The 23,216-nt window shown below is 40.2% G+C and overlaps 1 protein-coding gene across 1 annotated transcript in view; it reads right to left on the bottom strand.

Moving 5' to 3' along the window:
* Positions 1 to 23,216, bottom strand: part of PRKAR2A (protein kinase cAMP-dependent type II regulatory subunit alpha) — an 80,043-nt gene that overhangs the window by 45,856 nt on the left and 10,971 nt on the right. The window contains exon 2 of the mRNA XM_083426340.1: positions 9,194 to 9,229. Within this exon, the coding sequence (XP_083282466.1) occupies positions 9,194 to 9,229 (36 nt within the window). The remainder of the gene's footprint in view (positions 1 to 9,193; positions 9,230 to 23,216) is intronic.

Here is a 23,216-nt window from a genome sequence, read left to right as displayed (position 1 = left end):
GCAACCTCTGTGTGTAGCAGAGTAGATGGGGAACTACGCACACTACAAAGCAATGGGCTCAAAACCTGTTGCTTCAGATATATAATGCAGATGAAGAAAGAACTCTTTGTGACCTGTGCCCATTGCAACATATGCAACAGATCTGGACTACGGAGCAATGTGTAAAGATCCTCAGCTTTTTGTTAAAATTTCAAGAATGGAGGATTATTCAACATTTGTGGCAAAAGCTGCACCCTGGTGGCCTTCAACAAAATATTTGCTGAAAGGTCTAGAAAAACTATTTCTACAAACAGCAATTACCTTAAGAAGGCTCAGTTACACTCTTATCCTGACTGCATTGGGTGGACGTACCATTAGAAAACTGAAACTGGTTAAGCATGGATGGGTTGGCTCTTTGCTACGAAGGGCCACTGGCTACAGAGGAAAGTCAATCAAGTCCCAAGGGAAAGGCTAGACCATAGGTAGGCAAACTAAGGCCCGGGGGCCGAATCTGGCCCAATCGCCTTCTCAATCCAGCCCACGGACAGTCTGGGAATCAGTGTGTTGTACATGACTAGAATGTGTCCTTTTATTTAAAACGCATCTCTGGGTGATTTGTGGGGCATAGGAATTCGTTCGTTTTATTTATTTATTTTTCAAAATACAGTCTGGCCTCCCACAAGGTCTGAGGGACAGTGGACCAGCCCCCTGCTGAAAAAGTTTGCTGACCCCTGGGCTAGATCAAGGGGAGCATGTGCTGTTAGGTGCTTTCAGGCAGCTCCCAGCACTATGGTCCCATGCAGTGTTTTTTTGTTAGGAAGACTGGTATATGCACTAAACATGGTTAGCCAGATGAAATTCTGCTATGGACCCCCCCCCCTCCCACAGACCAAAGGTTCTCCCCTCTCAGTGGTAAATGATTTCAAGATCTACCACAGGGCATTTCGCACGCTGAGGAAAAAGTAAGCTTGGAAAATCTTTGGAAATTTAAATTTTAGGTTTGCCAAAATGAAAATGATGGAAAAGTTATTCAAGGAAGTAGATGATTTATTAGTTATTACTTATTATAAAGGATGTTTTGTTTTAATTATGTGAATTTCATACTTTTATCTTGATTTTAGTAATTTCAAATAATGTTTATGGATAGATTTGTAATTTCCAGAGATTATAAAAATTTTGTTTCACATTCTAGTAAAGTGGGTTAGATAAAGTAGATAAATGTATTAACATCACTAAACAGATGAAAAATATAATCACTTTTCATCAATAAGTAAAACATATTGAACTATAAAAAGGTAAAGGTAAAGGTACCCCTGCCCGTACGGGCCAGTCTTGACAGACTCTAGGGTTGTGCGCTCATCTCACTCTAGAGGCCGGGAGCCAGCGCTGTCCGGAGACACTTCCGGGTCACGTGGCCAGCGTGACAAGCTGCATCTGGCGAGCCAGCGCAGCACACGGAACGCCGTTTACCTTCCCGCTAGTAAGCGGTCCCTATTTATCTACTTGCACACGAGGGTGCTTTCGAACTGCTAGGTTGGCAGGCGCTGGGACCGAACAACGGGAGCGCACCCCGCCGCGGGGATTCGAACCGCCGACCTTTCGATCGGCAAGTCCTAGGCGCTGAGGCTTTAAACCACAGCGCCACCCGCGTCCCGGCATATTGAACTATATAATACACTTAATATGTCAGTATGACAGGTACTTAAATATGCTATGTTACTACTAACAGTATTTGGGGCATGTGCAACAGGAGAGCCGCAGAGACGCTGCCTGCATATGCAAGGAAATTCACTGTTGAGCATAAACATTTACGGTAAGTTGTCCTTTGGATCAAAGGTTTGAACAAAAATGGTCTCAATAGCAATTTTAACAGCTTTAAAGATTATCTTAGACTAAAGACAGCATAGAAGACTGAAGAAATCCACAATGTACTGACTCCCCCCCAAAGTACTGGTTTCATATGCGTAACGTTCATTCTGACTTAGGTCAGTACTGAACACAAACAATGGCAGGATTCTTCAATTAGCCTAAAATATAGATTTAGTCTAGGCGGAAATTCTGGCTCAACTTAACTCCCTACTTTTATGACACCAGCACACCTTGTTTAATTCAATTTTGTCCCAATTTAGTGTTTCTCAATTCATCTTTGTTCCAGCAATGCATACAATCAGGTTTGAAAACACTCTGTTCCCTTGAACTATTTTAAAAATAGTGTGCATCTGAAAATAGACTTCACCATAAGTAAGTGTGATAGTTTGGGGCAATGAAGTAGTTAACATCAATTTTTAGCAGGAAAATGGGAAAAGTAAAAGCTACATAGATATTCACAAGAACTAGTAGTGCAATGTCTCATCTCCACCAGATTTATGCAAATACAGTGTGACCACACTTAGAATACTGTGACATTTCTGCCCCACATCTAAAAAATATATTGTACAGTTGGAAATTGTTCAGAAAATTTCAATGAAAATTATCAGGAGGCTGCAGCTACTCCCGTACGATGAATAGTCTTGTTGTGTCGACTTTTCAATTTTCCATTTGTGTCCTGTCTTTCTAGATTGTCAGCCTGAGGGCAGGGATTGTATTTTTTGTGACTTTCATGCTGCTCTGAAAGTCTTTTTTGGCTGAAGAGAATTAAAAAAAAAAATTATGTAAAAAATCACATGAAAATTAGCTGGTCCAGACATAGCAAGTAGTATTCAACTACTGCATCTCGTCAATGCAAGGATTTTCCTTGCGAAATGGGTATATGTGCACTCTCCCCTAATCTGCTCCAAAGAGCTGGGGGAACCCTTAGGACAGTTTTTGGGACGCACAGGGGGGGAAAGGAGAGGAGACGGGGAGCATGTTTCATTGTACAAGAGCAAATCCTTGCACTGATGCAACTAGAGTCTTAGTGCTATGTTGATTCCTCCCACCCTGTCCAAGACAACCCTGCAGATTTTCTCAACTACAATAAGTTACCCTTCATTCTATTTATTTATTCTATTTATTGTTAGCTTAAATAAGGAAATACAAATTGTGGAGGTATGTAGCCACAGGTATTGCTATTGCTGTACAGTATTATTGCATCTTTGCAAACACAGAACTGCAAAGTTTACCTGAAACAGACTGCAAAGATGGAAATCTCTTTTAAAAGAAGTCAATTTAAGTACCAAAGAGGAATACATTAAATCAATTTATCTTCCTTGAGTTGTGCCCTATTTTACCTTTACTGTGCGGGGGGGGGGGGGGTCATGTTTTTAGAAGACACAGATTAAAAGATAACATGATTTTTTACTGCATGTTTAACAAAAGGCAAGCATCTTTGTAAGAAAGTGAAACGATCCTAATCCTAAACACTATTGACGAAAGGCAGCCAAATTAGGCGTTCAAATCCCAGAAAGCAATTAACTTGACAGCTGAGGTCTTCTTACACAGCAGGGAGACACGCACAAAAAACTGAGGGAGGTTTCTGAAAATTTCTAAGCATTGCAAGAAGAAGAAAAGGCGCTGTGCCTTCGTGACTGCTGGCAGCCTACCCAGCCTAAAAGATTGTCTGATAATTATGCTATATACAAGACATGCAAATACAGCAAGGATGGAGAGCGTTTACCTTATGAAAGCATACAACATAAAAAGAGTTCACATTCTGGTGCCAAACTCATTATAATGCTACACTAGTTCTGTTTAAACCACTGTCATGTTGAATAGATATATAAAAACAATATTTGATTCCCTCCCCCTCTTTCTTTTTTCCTTTCTCCTTCTGTGATGGAACTCCTATTTGGGGACTTCCCAGGCTTTTTTCTGGCCCATGTAGGACCAGTCTGGATAATTAGTCTTGGTGAAGACTTGACGTTTTCATCCCCCCAAAAGTTTTTGATTTGAGTTTCCATTGAAATGAGGGTGTATTTTAATGTTGTATTTTAATCTTGTTTTTAAGTTGTATTTTAATCAATTGTTTTTATATCGAGTGTTAGCCGCCCTGAGCCCGGTCTTGGCTGGGGAGGGCGGGGTATAAGTAAAAAATTATGATGATGATGATGATGATGATGATGATGATGCAACTTGTCTTGATGGTGTCACAAAATGAACTTTCAAGGCTGAAAAGAGAAGCCAATTCAACCAGGATAGTACCAGTATTGGTCATGTAATGACCCTGACCTAGCTTTGACATAGCTACTTGACACTTTCATAAAATGTTCCAGTTCCATTTGGGAAATGAAAACTTGCAAAGCAAGCAACCAGTTCAATCTGAAGTATGTGTATGCTTAATATCCTGTATCTGAAACCTGTTCTGCCCCCTCCCCCATACTTGTGCCATTTTGCAGACTGTCTACTGGACCCTCATTTCTCAGCTTAAATGTTAATAAGGCCTCATCTACACATGCAGCAGAGTAAGTTGACCCATAATAGTACCAATTCAGATGGCAGATGGGAGAATGACAGTGCTGAATGTTTTCCCATGCAGAACAGTCCCTGCAAATAAAAACCTAGCATATTTGGAGGAGGGATGCTAGCCTAATCATTATCTTCTATGCTATTACTATATATTATTATTATTATTATTATTATTATTATTATTATTATTTTACATAAGTAAAAAGTGACCTTCCCCATATGGCATGATACAAGCCCATTCTTACAACTCAGAATTTTTTCAACTCTTTCAGCTACATATGTAGAATATGCCTTCATTTGTTACTAGGCAGAGATGTAATTACCCATTTCTGATGCATGCTACAGTTCCCTGTTGTTTGCTGGCACTTACTGACCTGGAGGCACAGAGAATTGATCCTGTTATAAAATGTAGGAGAAGTGTTGTTTTAAAGAGAAAGAGGCAGGAGCATTAGCTTTCTCCTACTGCTGAACTGGAATGCAGTACTTAGCTGGAGTTACTTCAGGCTAAAAGCCCGATTCTGAACCCAGATTTTATTAAAATATCTGCCAATGTTGTTTACATACTTTTCTAAAAAGGGTTTCATGCCCTTTAGAAAGAGGAACCCAGAATTTGCCTGGGGAAAACAGAATGCCCTTTTCAAGCACTTGTTCCCAGCAGCTTGTAATTGTTTACAGTAGTCTTCTGGTGTCTGGTAGCAGGCACCAGGTTGGGGGAAGCTGGTTTAGGGGTATGCCCAAGCAGGCTTGATAGCAAAAACTGTTTCTCACGAACTTAACAGCGTATACAGCCATTAAGTGACAGTGGCCTTATTAGGCAAATCACTGCCAGCCCTTACAATTACAATTTGGGGACAAAATATTGAACTTTGGCAGCGTCAGTCAAATTGTTCTCTCTGAATTATCCTAGCACCACGCCTCAGTAAGAGCTTGATAGTCCAAGAGCAAGGACAAAAAAATCTTACCATGTGTGAAGAATAATGCTGACTGTGATTTCTGCATGTTAATATTGAACTACCTTACAGGGTTATTCTAAAGTGTACATGAAGTGCTTTGAACTCTCAAAAGTCTTATGCAAATGCTAAGTATTACTAATACTATAAGGGTGTATGGGGTGTTAAAGGAGGGGTAGTACCTCTGGTGAGGGACACATTGTGCTCCTTCTGGGGTTGTTTGCCCATCTTTGGTCTCCACCCTGCACTCCAATCTCACCTGTGGCTCCTAAAAGCTGCCAGCATACGACAGCAGCCACACCTCGTGAAACGGCTTTGATGGCTGGCTAAACCAGGTGAGGGTAGCCAATGGGTCTCAAACCCTCAGTGAGTTAGGGATGCGAAGACAGACTCTGGCAGATTGAGTGGATAAGACCAATAGTGGGTCCAACGGTCAAGAAGGCAGTTACTGCACATGCTGTAGAGGGAAATGAGGGGCAGACAGGACTCATAACCTGGGAAGGTAGCTCTTCTGGGAGAAGGAAAACTTAAGACTCCACTGCCTTGTGGCTATACTCATTCACAAGAAAGTCTTCAGAAGTAAACTCTGAGGAAAAATCCATACCCACTGCCATTCAGGACATCTTTGGCGGGGGGGGGGGGGGAGGCTAAGGAGCAAAACCTAAACAAATCTGAAGTGGAGTCCCTAGGGAGGGTAGGTGGGTGGGATCTCATACACCACCTTCTGGCAACTCCTGCAGCCAAGCTGGTGCCAGATGTATTGCTCTGCTTTCCTCTGGAACACAGTAGTAAGGCCAAGGGGGGCGGATCTTGTTGTCTGGGCAGCCCAGGACCTCCATACACACTGCCCAGGCTTGTGCCCCAGAGAGGTCACTTGAGTGCTGCTAATGCAGCAATAGCAACATGGGAAACAACAGTTAAGAGTTACTGGTGTCTGCAACCATAACAGGTGCTGTGATTCTCCAGCGCTTTAACAATGTAACATACAAAATCATAAAGAAATATGGCAAACTAATCCAACTATAACTAATATAAGGTTACATCATGATATACATAAAAAGTTAAACAAAACCAGAAGATACTGTAAAATCTTAAATAATGCTTTGAGATTGACTGAAGTAATAAATATAATTAAACTTTAACTTTGGAATATTTATATATCTATAGCATCACCTAGTGGTATAAGAGGTGTTATTTTTTCCACAGGTGAGCCTAGTTCACCAAAGAAGAGAGGGTTAGCAAAGTTATGTCAACCATACAATACAAAGAGTTGGTGACAGAAGATTACATTGTTCAGCTATACTCATCAAATCTATAAAGTCAACTCATTCTGCAGTGAATTTGTCTTTTTTAATTTGTCTGCATGCAGGTCTCAATTTATTTGTCAATTTTCCAAATACTTTTTCAAAATTGTTTAGGGCAGTCAAATATGAACATTTACTTACTTTCTCTCTTGTGAGAAACATAATGAGGCCAATAACTACAGTCCACTGCCTCTGGAAATGTGAGTAAAATAGAGGTTTCCTGCACCTTCTAAAGAATCTGTGGCATAGATGGTATCTAAAGAACTGTATGTTGAATGTTCCTACATCAGAACTCCTTGCTTGGGGAAGGGGAAGCATGCCCGGGAACAGGATCAGAGTCAACCATTCTGTTTAACTTATGTGTTCAAATCTTTCTATTCAAATAATATTCATCAACTGCATTTCTGAAGATTCCTAGATTTTAAATGTTCAATATAACTGAGTATTCTAAGCAAATTTATGTTTTGCTAGGCCACTGTGACTCTAACAGTTAAAAACATTCCAAACACTCACATACGCTATCACAGATAAGAGATTAAAATAGTTTAGAGGACAGGTTTTGCCCCATAAAACTTGGTGTAAAAGTTTTATCACTTACAGCAATACAAACAACAGCTGTAGTAAAAGAAATTCAAGGCTGCAGAGTGTGGTTTATTTTGGAACATGAACATAATAATCCCATGAAACCAAGACCATCCACTCACTGCAGCTTAGATCCTAAGAGACAGGCTTGTGAAAAGCCAATCCAGGATGCTTATACAAATAAGGGTTTCCATTCTGCATGTTAAATGTTAACTACATGCTCTTAACTGCACTAAATCCCTGTACAGACATACATACACCATATTGGGAACAGCAGAGCTGCCTTACTGCATGTCCCCTGCTGACTGTGTCTTCTATGCTTTGGGACGGAAGGTCTGAAACAGGGAACTTGCTCTACACAAGTACTCTCCCGATATAGTTTAGAGCCCTGATTGCACACATCACTGTAAACAGTCCCCCTCCCCATAAACGCATGGCCACTTTGGGGGTGGGGAGAGAGCCAGCAAAGACACGAAGGCAGAAGGACACTATAACAGCAAGCATCACCTGTTCTTTGCTCCATATGATGGTGAACATTAGTGCAGGCAGCAACAGCATACATACTGTTGGTCTCCAGATAATATTTAACTCCCCCAAACCCAAAGAAAAGCAATAGGCATTGAAAAGCCACCAGCTAGGGGAGACAAGCACATTTCTACAGTGAAGGAAGTCCATATAGTACATACTCTCTTGGGAGTTGGATGTCCCTGCTATACACCATGAAGTAGTCTGGATATGGCTTCCAAACACTTTTCTAGAGCACATATAAGACATTCAGAATAAATGACCAATAACCAACTGAATTGGTGTTATATGAGTGTTGCTCCATGACATAATTTTAGACTGCCCTTTGAACAGTTCATATCTATTGGATTGGGCCTTTTTGGTTTTTGCATTTCATTTATGTATGTAAAGTGCTTCAGTAGAATTCTGCCCTGAAAGATAGCACAATTTATTTATTTTTAGATAATTAGGTAGATACAAGCCTATTTTGCTGGCATTCCATCATGGATTCAACAGCCCTCACTGAGCTATACTGAAGGAAGCTAGGCAGCAAGCAATTTCTCAGCTGCATTATAAGATGCTAGTTTCTATGTCTGCTAGTCCATACAGCCATTCAACTCAGCCCTCTCAAGGCCACTCCGCTGCTTCATAACATTAAATATCCCCCTCCAAGAGCTCAGTGACATATTGCAAAAAATATGCTACTTTTAATTCTATTTTGAATTGATTTTTTAAATTAAAAAACAAAGTATAAAAGCCAACTAACAGACTCCCTGATCAAAACCTCCAAGTCGCAAGCACTCCAAAGTTCATCTGCCCTGCTATCTGCACTCACAGAACATTTAACATTTTTACTAGGAGCTCATATTCTAATTGGCCCTTTTCCTTATTCTCCCTCCATGCCACATGATACCAGTTCCTATTAAAACTGTAAGCTAAGCATCCAGAACAGAGAATTTGAGTTTTTATAGAAAGATGGTACATGCATATGCTGCCCTTAAGCTGGCAACTTTTCCCCCCTAATTTTTACAATAGTTAAAGCTGCCTATTAAAGAGGGAGGAGGGTACAGCTTAGTGATGGAGAACATGTTGTGTATTCTAAAAGGTGCTGTTTAATTCTTTCAGTTTAAAAAAAAAAAAAACCTGTCCTGGACAGCACTCTCATAAATTTTGCCTGGTTTGAATGAGAAACATTCAGTATAAAAACCCTTAATTACTTGGATAAATAGTGTAAAATACAATATTGGTAGGGTATAAAAATAGAGAGCAACAATACAGCACTACACATATGGTTGCTGCAGTAAGATTGTAAGACATTAAGACCAAACTATTAAAAATATTACCTTTTTAGGATGGCATATAAAGACATCACTGCTCTCAAAGCATGCCCACAGAATTTGCCAACACAATATAAACATATATGCACACTGAGCTGTTTTTTAAAACAATTGACAATTGTTTTGAGTTGCGTTAAAATATGGAAAATCTTACCTGATACTCTTCTGTTGAATCTGTTGATAACAGGAGCTGCAAAAAGAGAGAAAAAGTCCAATAAGCTAGGAAATACTTGGTTGCTGAAACTACTAAGAACACAATACCATACTCCAGTGGTTTTCAACCAGTGTGCAGTGACACCCTGGGGTACCTTAAATCAGGCTTCCTCAAACTCTGCCTTCCAGATGTTTTGAGACTACACTTTGCATCATCCCTGACCACTGGTCCTGCTAGCTAGGGATCATGGGAGCTATAGGCTAAAAACATCTGGAAGGCAGAGTTTGAGGAAGCCTGCCTTAAATGGTGGTGAGGGGTGCCATGATCAACATGGGCCTCTGCCCCTCTTCTTTTCCCTCCCTCCTCTGATGCCCTCTTGCGTCTCTGCCTCCCAAAGGCTTGCACTGCTGTTTATTGCAGCACCCCTGGCTATAAGCTCCACAGGCAAATAGTGCCTGGGAGGTACCTCTCTTTGGGGCTGGGGGGAATGGCAGCTCAGAGACCAGGGATGGTAGCAGCAGCTGCCCGGAGGACTCCCAAGGAGAGGAGGCTGAGGGAACTCCTCAAGGGAGGGTGTTTGAAAAAGGGTGAGAGGCTGCTAGCTCTGCAGACAAGGGGGGGACATAACAGGGCTCCTGAATGAGCCCCACAGGGGTGCTGCCAAAAGAATGTAGTTGCTTAAGGAAGACCTGGACTCAAAAAGGTTGAAAACCTCTGCCAAGCTCTGAAAATGGCATGCTGAGAACAGGAAAAGGGAAGGGTGCATAAGCCTTTCCCTGTTCACCACTTTTCTGCTCAAAACTGAACATCACATAGGACTGCTTTTTCTCATGCAGGATACAAAGCTTCCGTTTCCCTCACAAATACATGAGCAGCTCAGAGAAAAGAAATGCCATGGTGCAGCAGCACAACCGGACACCTTCATCTGCACCAGCTGCAACAAAACATGTCTCTCCTGTATCAGTATCTACAGCCATAGCCGGCACTGTAATTCTCCAACAGTTTGACTTCACTCGCAATGGCACATTCCTCTATTGTATCCTGAGACAGACAGATGCCAACAACTGACATGCTTAGATCCCCAAAAGGGAAAAAAAGTGCCTAAGGGACTCTTGAGTATAATCATTATTTAATCCATAGCCCCTTGATCATTTTTCTTTTGTCAAGATTTCCGTATGCGTAATGGAACTTAAATGCTTTGCAAAGTGCTAGAAGTTATTTTTTGTTAAAAGGTAATCAGATGTGCACACCCGACTCTGCAACAGAAATATGAGAACCTGTTAGTAACTAGGGTTGAAGGCATATTTATCCCTTCTGTTAATTAACACACTAATGGGGTGTTCTTTGTAAATTTTGATGTCCGTGTTCTAAACATCCCAATCAACATCCCATACAAGCACATATTAATGGTATTTATAGAAATTCTAATTATAGATTTCAGTTGTTAAAAATGGGCTCTCAGTGAAGTAACTGAACGTATCTGTTATTACATGTTACTCTTCCAATCAGGCATCCAAGCAAGCATTTGATCCTTCCTCAGCATTCTCAGAACTTAATGCCTTGTTTCCATAGCTTCGGAATTTACATCGTATATCAGTGGCAAACAAACCCGTATTTTCAGGAAGACGTGTGCAACAGCTCGCACTTCTCAGTGCAACTGCACTAAAGCTACTACCATCAAGCACAACCTTAAATACTCACAAACCCTCCAACCAATATATAGTGGATGCACAATTTAGAGTGATCCAAAGCTTATAATGGGACACACTTCCCCAGTCCTTTATTCATTTCTACATATATTGAGTATTCACATGGGGATGCCATGCTTGAAAGCATCTTGGTCTCAGTGTTGGACTTCATGCAATACTATGATATGTGGTAGACACAACTCCTGGAAGTTTGGGAATTATATTGGGTGGCTCAAAGCATATTGTGGGGTCCACACCCTATTTTGTCCCAACTGGGCATTGTGTTATTTGTTACACTGCCCCTTAGTCTCTGCATTTAGAATGATCAGGCTTTGTTGTCTGCTATTATGCATTTATAGGTTGTTCTTATGTAGACTCCTGCTTAAACTCAATTCCCTCAGAAAAGGAAGTCTCTCCTCTGGGCTTGTTGCCTGACATTCTGAATTGCAGCCTGGAAGGCCTGACATTTATTTATTTATCTATCTATCTATCTATCTATCTATCTATCTATCTTTGCTTCACCTCAACCATACACTCTCTTTACGTTAGATTCAACCTTCCTTTAATCCTCCTCCTACAGCTACGTATTTGATCTTTTACATTTGCTAGCTGTTTGCTATTCAAGCTGCATTAGCAATAAAGTTGAAGATAAGATCAATGTACTTGAAACGGTGAACTGGATCCAAGTTTAGTTGCCTGGATAGATATACAGTACAATATAATGTGTGTTGTAGGAAAGAACATACCGTTGTTCATTGGGTGTTACTGGCATGAATGTGTTATGCTTGTGAAGTGTCTTGTGCCCCAATGAAGCACTTAACTAAAAACAACATTTCAGTAACTTTTACAAGACACAACTCTGGAAGTGTGAGTGACAACACAAAGCACCCTCTGTCTTGGTGAGGTCATAAGCAAGTCACTTCTCCTTGCTGCATGGCAGAGTTAGATTTATATAAACCATAACAACACACAAAAATAATTTAAGTGCTGTAGATCTATAACCAATTTTCCTTGCCCAAAATCACATTCAGCATTATTATTCACATATGGTAAGATGTTTTTGTCCTTGCTTTTACTGCAGCACAGTCAGAGGACAATTCAGAGAGGCAAACTACAATCTGACTGAAGCTGCCAAAGCAAATGTTAGCGATACTGTTCTAAATCTTGCATGTTTAACAACACAAAACCACTACAGAAGATAGTAATGAGGAGAAATGCATAGATCTCATCTCAAGAAGAAAAAGAATAACCATCGACAGATCAAGAACTGCCAGCTTTCTGGGGGAGGGGGGTCTGCAATAGCTCAGAAGCAGCCACCACTCTCTTCCCAAGTGGTAGTAAATGAATGTAATAACCTTTTCCACCAGACATATTTAGAGGTATGACTGACTTGCAGAAGCAGTCCCACGTCAAAGAACTGGAGTGCAAAACTGCCATTATGACTGACAGCTCAGAACAACAAACAAGTTAATGAACAGCTATAACACACTAAGGCCGTTCCGAGAAAATTTTACTCAGCAAAGTGAGCTACGCCTGCTTTCAAAAAAGGGGGGAGGGCAAGCAACTTACAATATTCCTTAAGAAATTATATTCTATTTTTAAAACTGAATATTATAAGAATAGGAATCAGAAACAAATGGAATATGAATGCACTGATATATATTTGAGGCTTACATTCTTAATTCCTCATGCAAATACTTCTAATCTATGCAATCAGGATTTTTTTCCTAATCTATACAATCAGGATTTTTCCAAATGACATAGGGTAGCACAGAGCACAAAACTTGACAGCATCTCTGTCAAATCAAATGCCCTCAGTGTGCTTGTGGTAGAGGGTGAATGGAGCCAAGTGAAATGGCAATGCTACAAATTTTAACATGTAATACAGTGGAACCTCATGTTATGGACGGGATCCGTTCTGGAGACCCGTCCATAACATAGAACTGACGCAAGCTGAAGTGCCATGTCTGCGCACGTGCATGGCACGATTTAGCACTTCTGAGCATGCGCAAGCGGTGAAACTCAGAAGTAACCCATTCCGGCACTTCCAGGTTGCCGCGGGACGCAACACGAAAACAAGTAACCTGAAGCTGACGCATCATGAGGTATGACTGTATAGTCCCAGTGGATCAGAGAGAAGATTAATCTAGTCCAGCATCATGCTTCCCATACTGACCAGCTAAATGCCTCCAAAATACCAACAAGCAGGGCAAGAAAGCCAGGAACAGAGGTATACCACCTCAACATGGAGGATACCCAGAGATTTTCATGCCTGCACAGGGATATAAACATGGTTTCCCACTACAGCAGGCATAGGCAAACTCGGCCCTCCAGATGTTTTGGGACTACAACTCCCATCATCCCTGACCACTGGTCCTGTTAGCTAGGGATGATGGGAGTTGTAGTCCCAAAACATCTGGAGGGCCAAGTTTGCCTATGCCTGCACTTCGGCATACCTGTTTTCGTGATGTCTGTGAACCAACCAGAATTTAATAATAATAAGAATTTAGAGGGTAAGTACACATTTGGCTGCCTCTAATATGCCAGCAAAAGTTCAATCAAACCTTGAATAAAATAATTGAACTGGAGTACCCATAATGAAGAGGGAAGGGGCTGACTTGTTGAGAAGGAATAAAGGAATTGTCAAATAAGGAAAAATTAATAATTTTCATTTTAGACATGTAAATTCAAGTGATATTTCTGAAAAGCTGCAACCATTCTATTCATGCTGCTGTTTGTTTCCTTCAAAAATGTTGCTCAAGAACAATACCAAAGGAGGAACAGTGTGAGGAGAATACTAAATTATGGTTGAATGAAGTACATGAATAACACATTTGCAAATCAGCTGGTACTGTCAAAGAAGAAAGACAAAACATCTCCACTTTACCATACTGTCAAATTTCCTTAAGTGCTCCTTTACATGAAAACATGCTAAACTGTGAAGCAAAAAAAATTAAACTGCAAATTTATTTCAATACCTACTTTTTATGATATCTAACAGTGCCAACTTTAAAGCAGTCATATTCATTTAACTTTTCTATTACTGTCTTGGGTCGTTGTGTGTGTTTATTTCTTTGCTTTTGGTTCACAAGTAAAACTGGAAAGGAAATTTCTGAAGAATTAGACATTAGTCTGAAAATCCTATCAGTGATTAAGGAATAAAATGCCACTCTAAGCTGGACAGGGGAGAATTATTTAGCAGGGAATAAAAACACTTCAGTGGCTGTCACCACTTGATTTCACCATCTTCTGATGTCTTATATACTTCACTTTAGCTAATTCAGGCAAGAAAGGCATGACATGCAGAACAGGCTTTGTCAGTAATCCTCTCACTTGAGAAATGCCCTCTCAAAGCTCAGTGCCACAGTACAAAAAGACTGCTTCATATATGAAGCTTCATATATGCTATTCTGTAGCTGTGGAGAATGGTCAAGGACTGCAGGTAGAATCAGGAATCTGAATATATTTTCAACAAACTGTGCTGCAATTTCTTTCTGACTTCATTCATTTCTTGAACAAGGCTATGTTGCCCACAGTTTTTGTTATTAGCTCTAGTGCTTTATTGTGAAGTCATTACATATCCCAAAGTGTGTCACATTTCTCTTAGTGTGGAAATCAATCAACACTCTGCAAAATTGACAGTTTGTTTGCCTCACCATCTCATTGTATCCCTTCTTTCCTACACACTAACCAGAACTACGCCATGGTTTGACTTACATTAAAAACTAACAAACCACAAACTAACTAATGTTTCTTCTTGGTTTACCATTCATGGTTTATTTGGGGGAGACAAACCATGAGCCAAATTTGTTTTGATAATTGAGGGAACTGCCATACTGAACGATGCATCGGTAAGTGATAAGAAAGTGAGAGTGAACTATGACTGTCAAATGATTTCCACATTCCAACAGGATGATAAACGTCCAACTGCACACACTGAAGAGGGTGAGAAAATCTGACAGAGAAGTTAAGCAGCTCCCAGATACCAAATGAACAGTCCAGCCAGTTCACACCATTTCCTTTCAGAACACACAGCTCTGCCAAGAAGAGCAATGAAATCTCGCTGAAGAGCTCTTCCAATCAAGTGCAATGTATAAACAATCCACGTTCAGTTTTAAGAACAGCCCACAATATAGACAGAAAAAGACCATTCAAATTAGCAGCCTGCAGTTCAGGTGAAGACCTTTGTTGCAGTAATGACAAATGTTGCAATACCAAGCTACGGTTGCACGCAGTACTCAGGGTGAAAGTATCAAGACAACCAAATTCAAGCAGTGTTATTCAGTTCAATGTCATATCCTGTCTTGTGCACCCTTCAGAGATCTCTCCTTAACATTCTCCTCAGAATCTACAAGAAATACCGGTACATACATTTATTTGTATACTGCACTGCTACAAAGTTGCTGAACTTCTGCAGTTTGGAGATCATGTTTAGATAATTTTTGCCTGACCTTACTGTTTCGTTATCAATGTTTTAAATATATTTGGAGTTTCTTAAAAAGCAGGAAGGAGCTGCCGTGAGCCTTTCGTTTGCATGTTCCCTTCCCTTTCCTCCTCCCACATGACCAGAATGATAATTGGCATGGTTTAGTTTCACTTTTCATGAAGCCCCACTAGTTGTTACATAAAACAAACTCTGGTTAGTTTCTATATAAGCAAATGTCAACCACAGGTTATGAAGCTGGTTTGTTAAATTAATCCCAGTATGTTTCGGAGCACAATTCCAAGTGTTGGTGCTGACCTTTAAAGCCCTAAACGGCCTCAGCCCAGTATACCTGAAGGAGCGTCTCCACCCCCATCGTTCTGCCCAGACGCTGAGGTCCAGCGCCGAGGGCCTTCTGACGGTTCCCTCACTGTGAGAAGCAAAGTTACAGGGAACCAGGCAGAGGGCCTTCTCAATAGTGGCTCCCGCCCTGTGGAATGCCCTCCCATCAGATGTCAAAGGAATAAACAATTATCTGACGTTCAGAAGACATCTGAAGGCAGCCCTGTATGGGGAAGTTTTTGTTGTTTTTTAAATGACTGATGTTTTAATGTATTTTTAATTTCCTGTTGGAAGCTGCCCACAGTGGCTGGGGAAACCCAGCCAGATGGGCGGGGTATAAGTAATAAATTGTTCTTGTTGCTGTTGTTGTTATCAGAGTTCATTTTAAACCACATCTATGGTTAGACAAGCCACATTTTGTGTCAAAATCTTTCCTCTGGCCACAAAGGAAGAGAAGGGAATGCATGCAAGCTTCTTTTCTGCATTTGCACATAGCATTAAATCATGGTTTAGAGTTACATGCAAACTGTAGTTTCTTGTAGTTTCCTTCAAGCCATTTTTCAAATGTAAAACAGTATGCAGCTTCCAGCATGCTTTGTATGCTTTGTATGCTTGCCACTCCTGCACACGTTAAGAAAATTGCTTTCACTGAACTGTCGAAGATTCTGGAAATGTCACACTGTCAACTTTCTAATTACCAACTATTACAAATAGCAAAGACATTCTCCTGCACACTTTCAAATCTTTCATAAGCCATGTTTATTTAGTGAGTTTAGCATCCATTTTACAAGTGCCCTACTCACTTTTACAGCATGTCATGAAACAAAATGTACATACAGAAAGGAAAATTATTGTAGACAATTATATGCAAGGTTTACATTTCTTATTTACACAACAGGGCAAAAATCCAGTTCAATGCTGAACGTAACATTTTCCTAACCCACCACCAACACTGTGTTAACACTGCTGAGCATGCTATGTTTATGGCAGGGTTGTAACATTTAACTTATTAACTCAATTAAAAAACACTTTTAATCAGCTAAGGCATCCCCAATTAGCTGGGCAGCATACTTTTTTAAAGTGCTAGCACCATCTGAAAAGGCATTCTTCCTTCTCTCAAAACAGAGGGAAATCTCTCCTGATCATGCCTCCTAAGACACACACATGTACACCCCTATAATATATGCTTTGTTTCAATCACACATGATCAACTGAAACTCTCATGATTAATCAATTAAAGTTCTTTCAGATTAATTGTGGTCCTAAGGTTAAAGGAATCCACAGTTTGAATGTTGTGTGCATCAGTATTCAAAAGAAGTCTGCAATGTAACTTTGGAATGATGCCATAGCCATCACTACACAGCAGTGTGAGTGTGAATACTAGACACTAGCTGTTGGCATTTACTCAAGTGGCTTTGTAATAAATGTCCAGCTGAAAAATTGATGATCTATTTAAATAATATAATGTGAGGATCCAGAGGGCAGGCAGAAAATTAAACTTTTAATATCCTGGAGCAGTTCTGATCCCATCTGCTTCTAACATGCTGTTTGCCAGTGCTCAGTGGTTACAAGTAGTCAATTTTATATTGTATTTCCAAAGCAAGCAGGATGATGCAATGACTCAGTACATAGCCTCCATATTTACGTGGACAATTAATACCTATTGTAATTTTTATATGAACACCCTGTGATTCCAATGAAAGACAGTATATTAATATTTCACAAAAACAAATAAAAATAAATATTTAAGGAAACAGGTTCAGCTATCAGAAGAGTAGAGCTGCACTATAGCAAAACCCAACTATATTTTTAAAATCTTAATACAGAGCTACATACTGCAAACACAATGACCATTTATGTATTTATGAAAGTATCCATATACTGCCCTATCATGCAAAGCGACTAATGTTGGTGGGCATGAAAATGACATCTGCACTGTCAGAACACACAAGGAAAATTAAAGCTAGTTTCAACAGCTTTTGTACTGTGGAGGATATTGATACGTTTAAAGAAAACTATTTAGGTGATTATAATACTTTGCTTCTTAACTCAATTCTTTCCATTGTTTTCCTTACAACAATGGTTAAACAAGTGCCAGGCAGTTTTTCTGCAGCACAAAGCAGGAGTTTGATGCAAGGTTTGGTTGCGATGTGAATGAGGAACTTGCCCCACTCACATAAGTGATAGCCATGAGAGAGGCCCCTCGAAGATTCTGAACATTGCTCTGCATAGGTGCAGAACCTATAAATGACACCAAACAGAGGCCATGAAGAACATTAAGCCTACTGGGTGACCTTTGGTGAGTCACTACATCTTAGCTTAATTCACCTCACAGGATTGCTGCGAAGATAAAGCAGATAAACTAGGTATGGCGCCCTGAGAGAGTGGGAGGAAGGGTGAGATAAAAGTGAAATGAGTAAATAAATATCCAAGCAGCAATAAAAAGACTCTTTCCAATTAATCCCTATGCCTCAAGACAGACCAGCTGTTTTAAATCTCAGCTAAAGCATCCATGACAGATGACCATCCAACCTCTGCTTGAAAACCTCCAAGGAAAGAGTCCACCACCTCTCATGGGAGTCTGTTCCACTGCCAAACTGCTTTTACGGTCAGAAAGTTTTTACGAATGTTTAGTCAGAATCTCCTTTCTTGCAACTTGAGGTTCAAGTCCCACCCTCCAGAGTAGGAGAAAACAAGCTTGCTCCCTTTTGCTAGTCTACTAGAAGTTAGAAATCGCATGTTGCTGGTGCCATGTGGTGGAAAATGCTCCCAGCAGAGGTTCTGGATTCTGACTTTCTGAAATCTCTTGAAGATCTCTTTATGCTGACAGGCCTTTGCAGCTGTTGAGTGGTCAGTCGGTTTAGTGATTCTCAGTATTGTTTCTTCTCGTGCTTCACATTTTATTGTGAAAAGCTACATAGACATTTTATGATATGATATAGAAATATTTTTATAAATAAGTAACTGCCAGGAAAAATCTAACTATACCCACACATTACCTGCTATCATTCTAAGAAAACGTTGGTGCCAGCCTATTCATCCACTAAGTAAGGCCTACTGGTCGATCGTGGGACCCTCAGCTAATTACTCCCCCCCCCCAAAAAAAAAAAGGTCAACATCTCTGCATCTCTGGCCTAAAAAAAGCTCAACAACTCAACAACTTTGGTCAATCCAATGGGTAGTTCACTGAAGTTTTTATACAGCAGGAGTAGATCACAGTGTCTTGGAAGTTGGACGGCCTGAACTAAGTCATCAATATAATACACAAGGAAAATTACAGTGTGTGAAATAAGCCATCCTGTTTTACATTCAAAGATCCAGGGTAGCTTTTGATCACATAAATTGCAATGGGGAACACTGATGATGGCAAATGGCCATGGCTCAATAAAGACAACCTGTTGCAGAGGTCAGTATGGTTAAGCAGCTGCCAAAAGCTTGAGAGCTTGAAAGGGCCCATCATCAGGGGTTCTCATCTGGTATCCCCAGTGCCAATGAGTCTCTGACCATGGATCAGATCCAGGTAGCAGCTCATCTTCCTTCTATTCAGAAGAGTCGCTGTCTGCATGTAAAACACATCTAGAGTACACAGGTGTTTGATGGCTACAAATGTTGGTACCGGCAAACCAGATTAAAAACAAAGGATTTTTGACCAGCAGTGTGGAGATTTCCCACAAGCCAGTATTTTGATCAAGAGCAAAAATTTTACTTTAATGAAGAAAACAATGTTATTAATTTCTGCATTTAATTTAAAATTTAGTTAGACTTTCAAAGTCATAAACAGAGGAGACTGGGAGAAACAGACTGCTTGCTAACAAGGGCCTGATGGTTTCCCTAAGCAACAATCGTGTTCAAGTGGAATGCATTGGGGGGGGGGGGAGAAAAGAGAAAAGAGAACAGACTCTGCTTGCTATCAAACAGAAGCTGACTACACTTCCTTTTCCAAAACTGAATACGATAGTGTAATTGATATGTGATCAAATAACCAATCAGAAAATTCTGTTGAATGTTGCTTTGCTAGCTGACATGATTCACTCAGCTTGGTGAAGTACCAAAATGACCGAGGAAAAAGCAGTCACAAATGTCTCTCCAGCAGGCTGCAAACTCACATAAATCAGCCATGGTTTGGCCTAATGTGGTATGAAAATGGTACAAATTCCAGAATAAGGAGTAAAAGGAAAGGAAGAGGTTTCCATTTGCAAAGAACTCACATATGAGGGAAAGTGTGTTTGGGGCTTGTGACTATGGGAGAACTTGCTAGAAATGCTCTGAGTCTGAAACAGTGAAGAGAGGGGAAATGTTTCTTTGTCTGAACACCACATTATTGCCCTGCAATAAATCTGATAGGTATTAGAACAAAATACTTCTTTTATTTTCACTTGAAATTCATAATTTACAGGGAATTCCACTGCAACTAGATGTAACAGCAACTTCTTTAGATGGCCTTACCAAGAGGATTAGACAAATTTATTAAGAAATGATCAATCAATGGATAATAACCACCAAAGGGTGTGTATCTATAAACTCTTTCTTCAGAAAACTATAGCCCAGCGACCAGATGCTGAGGACGAATCACATGGGATCAATTATATACAGCACAAATGCATATTAGACAGTTTATAAATAATACATGATGATGGTCATTGCTAGAGACAGAATGCTGGCCTAGATGGATCTTTAGTCTGACCCTGAACACATTTCCTCAGGATCTCTTGGGAAGAAAACAAAAGAAACCACCTCATGTATAACTAGCATACCATGCGGCCTGATGAAGTGGCATAGACAGAAAAAGGCAACAAGCTCAAAACACTAGGGAACAGTTTAAGCAAGTTTTAAAATCTCTTTAGCTTGTCTACACCACACAATAGTACAAGATAAATCTCAAGCAACAACTGCTGTCATACGAAGCACTTATTCATGGCACAAATGCTAGAGCAGCTTTCTAGTGAGATGTATGTGGTCACCACCAATCTCATTCCCAGCAACCTCTGGGATGCACAAAGGGCTTGGGGGTTGGATAGGGTTTTCTTCCTTTTGTGTGGGATATGGAGAAAGTAAGAAACAGTGGCAGTTTCTACTGGACAGGACTTCTGGTTCTTACTTGTTCAAAATCTGTTCTGGAGAAGAGAATTTGTGGGCTGCTGGGTTTCATAGCAATGGTGGAGATGCATTCTCATGCCTGATTCTGAATGCTCCATTTTATTTTTGAAAAATAAAATTTCTTGCCATTTTGACTTTATAGAGAATGAAACACAAATAAGCAGTGTACTACCCAAGTGCATAGTATGTAGGAAACCTACTCCTACCTTCTAATATTCTGAACAAAAAGGAAATGTGGACTTGGTAGTATTTTAAAAATTACATACTCCATTACAAGTACAGTGGTACCTCGGGTTACATACGCTTCAGGTTACAGACTCCGCTAACCCAGAAATAGTACCTCAGTTTAAGAACTTTGCTTCAGGATGAGAACAGAAATCGCACAGCAGTGGAGCGGCAGCAGCAGGAGGCCCCATTAGCCAAAGTGGTGCTTCAGGTTAAGAACAGTTTCAGGTTAAGAACGGACCTCCGGAACAAATTAAGTACGTAACCTGAGGTACCACTGTATTTAGGTTTTCAATGCAATGGGTTTATGATTTTAACTCTTCAGTCCTCCCCCCACTCCAAATCCTAACTCCGCTATCACCACACAAAAGGCCTGCCAAGCTGTCTGCCTACACAAATTTAACTGACAGGATAGTTTTAATAACTGGCCTAAACTACTTACTGAGAAGGAATTGCTACTTGCCCTACTCACATGACAAACCCTGACTGACAAATTGTAGGGAAGGTTGTGTTGGGGCGCTTAGAGCTCTTGGAGACAGAAGGGCAAAATCCTGAAGTGGTTTCTCTGCCCCATAACAGAAGATCCTGTCATTCCCCTGCAAAGTGATTTGAAAAGAATAAAAAACCAAAGATGATTTCTTCTTGTGTTTCTCTGAACAAGGTTGGGGGGCGGGCAGCTGCAACCTCATTACATGCAGCACCAGGCTGTCTGTACACAACTACATGCAAGGTTCTCTGCACTTTCAGCTGTGGAACACATGACTGGTGATGCATTGGGGGGTGGGTCAGGGAGTAAGCTTGGGGTGGAGGCATCCAGGTTCAAAACATGTAAAGAAGCATTGGGCTAAATGCAAAGTTGGTATAACACAAACTTACAAGTATAATTCATAGGGCTAAAAACATCGGTGAACAAATGCAGGCAGGGAAAACCAAAGCCCGTCAATTCTGGCATTAAGACAGAAGAATAAGCAAGGCCAAGGAGGATTTTGAGGAATAGCTATTTTAAAACCTTTAGAAACTGGACGATTGCCAGCTGCTTCAGTAATAGGGAGCAGCATGCATAATAAGTATCGCGTATATTGTTGGTGCAGCAAGCACACATTCAGAGCCACTTTGCTATAAAAGAACCCAGAATATTGGTGTAACAATATTTGTCTTTTATATTTCAAAATCAAAAGTTAAGAAAATCTTCATCTAGTGCTCCAAAATAAAAGGTGACAGTAAATGTGGTACAGATCAGGGGGATCTAAACTGATTACTTATATTCAATCATACCTGTAGTTGGAAAGCAAGATGGTTTTAATCGAAGTTTCAACATTTTGCTCGTGAGTCACCAAGTTCTCCCAGCAACAACCCAGCTTTAACAGAACATTTTGTCCCAGATTTCCTATAGGTTCTATGAAACTTTGGGTGCTTTGAAACAAGCAGTAAAAAACCAAACAGAACTTGATTCTGAAGGGAAGAAAAGAAACACTGATCTCCCAACTTTCCATCACAAAAACATAGTACACTTACTTTTCTAAACACTGCGCTTTAGGAGTCAAAATACTAGATCACACATATATGTATATGGATTTAAGATGTTATTCCTCTCCCCTCTCCTTTTCAGCTCTGGTTAACAGTGTCTTTATTCTTGTGTAGACAGAATTTTATAAAACTGGTTGGTATGCAAGAACTGACTAGTCATGTATATTTAACCAGCAAGCCAAAAAAAATCCCTCTTCAGCTAACAACAGCTATTATTTCTTGGTAATTAAGCAGCTTTGTATTCTAGGAAGATAGCACCTATCTTGCATAAAACTACAGAGGTCAGCTCTTCTAATGAGATGAGAGATTAGGACAGAATACTGCCATGCAAAAACAGCTGGGTATCTCGTGTACTTCAGGAAGCTTGTATATTCCAAAAGAAACAAAACAAAACAAAAATCCCACAATTTTGAATACTTTCCCAGATCAGTATTATAGAAAATATTTAAGAACCAGGAGAAAGGTATCTGAATAGTCAAAGAAAAAGACAAGTGGTGCCCTTATCACAGGCCGTTTGGCATAATGCAAAGATATATAGCCTTCAAAAAGAACATTACAAAGAGCCTTGTGATGCCCTAAAGACCAACAAATTTATTTTGACATAAGCTTTCTTGGGTCAGAAGCAACTTTGTCACACTTCTGGCAAAGTACACTTTAATCCTTCACAATCTGTATACCCTCACTGCATCAGGCTATCAGAAATATGTTGTAGTTAGCAAAC

This window comes from Podarcis tiliguerta, assembly GCF_965153285.1.
Source record: "Podarcis tiliguerta genome assembly, chromosome: 2".
NCBI lineage: Eukaryota > Metazoa > Chordata > Lepidosauria > Squamata > Lacertidae > Podarcis > Podarcis tiliguerta.
The sequence above is the reverse complement of the archived record's forward strand: the minus strand, read 5'-3'. Positions and strand labels throughout refer to the sequence as shown.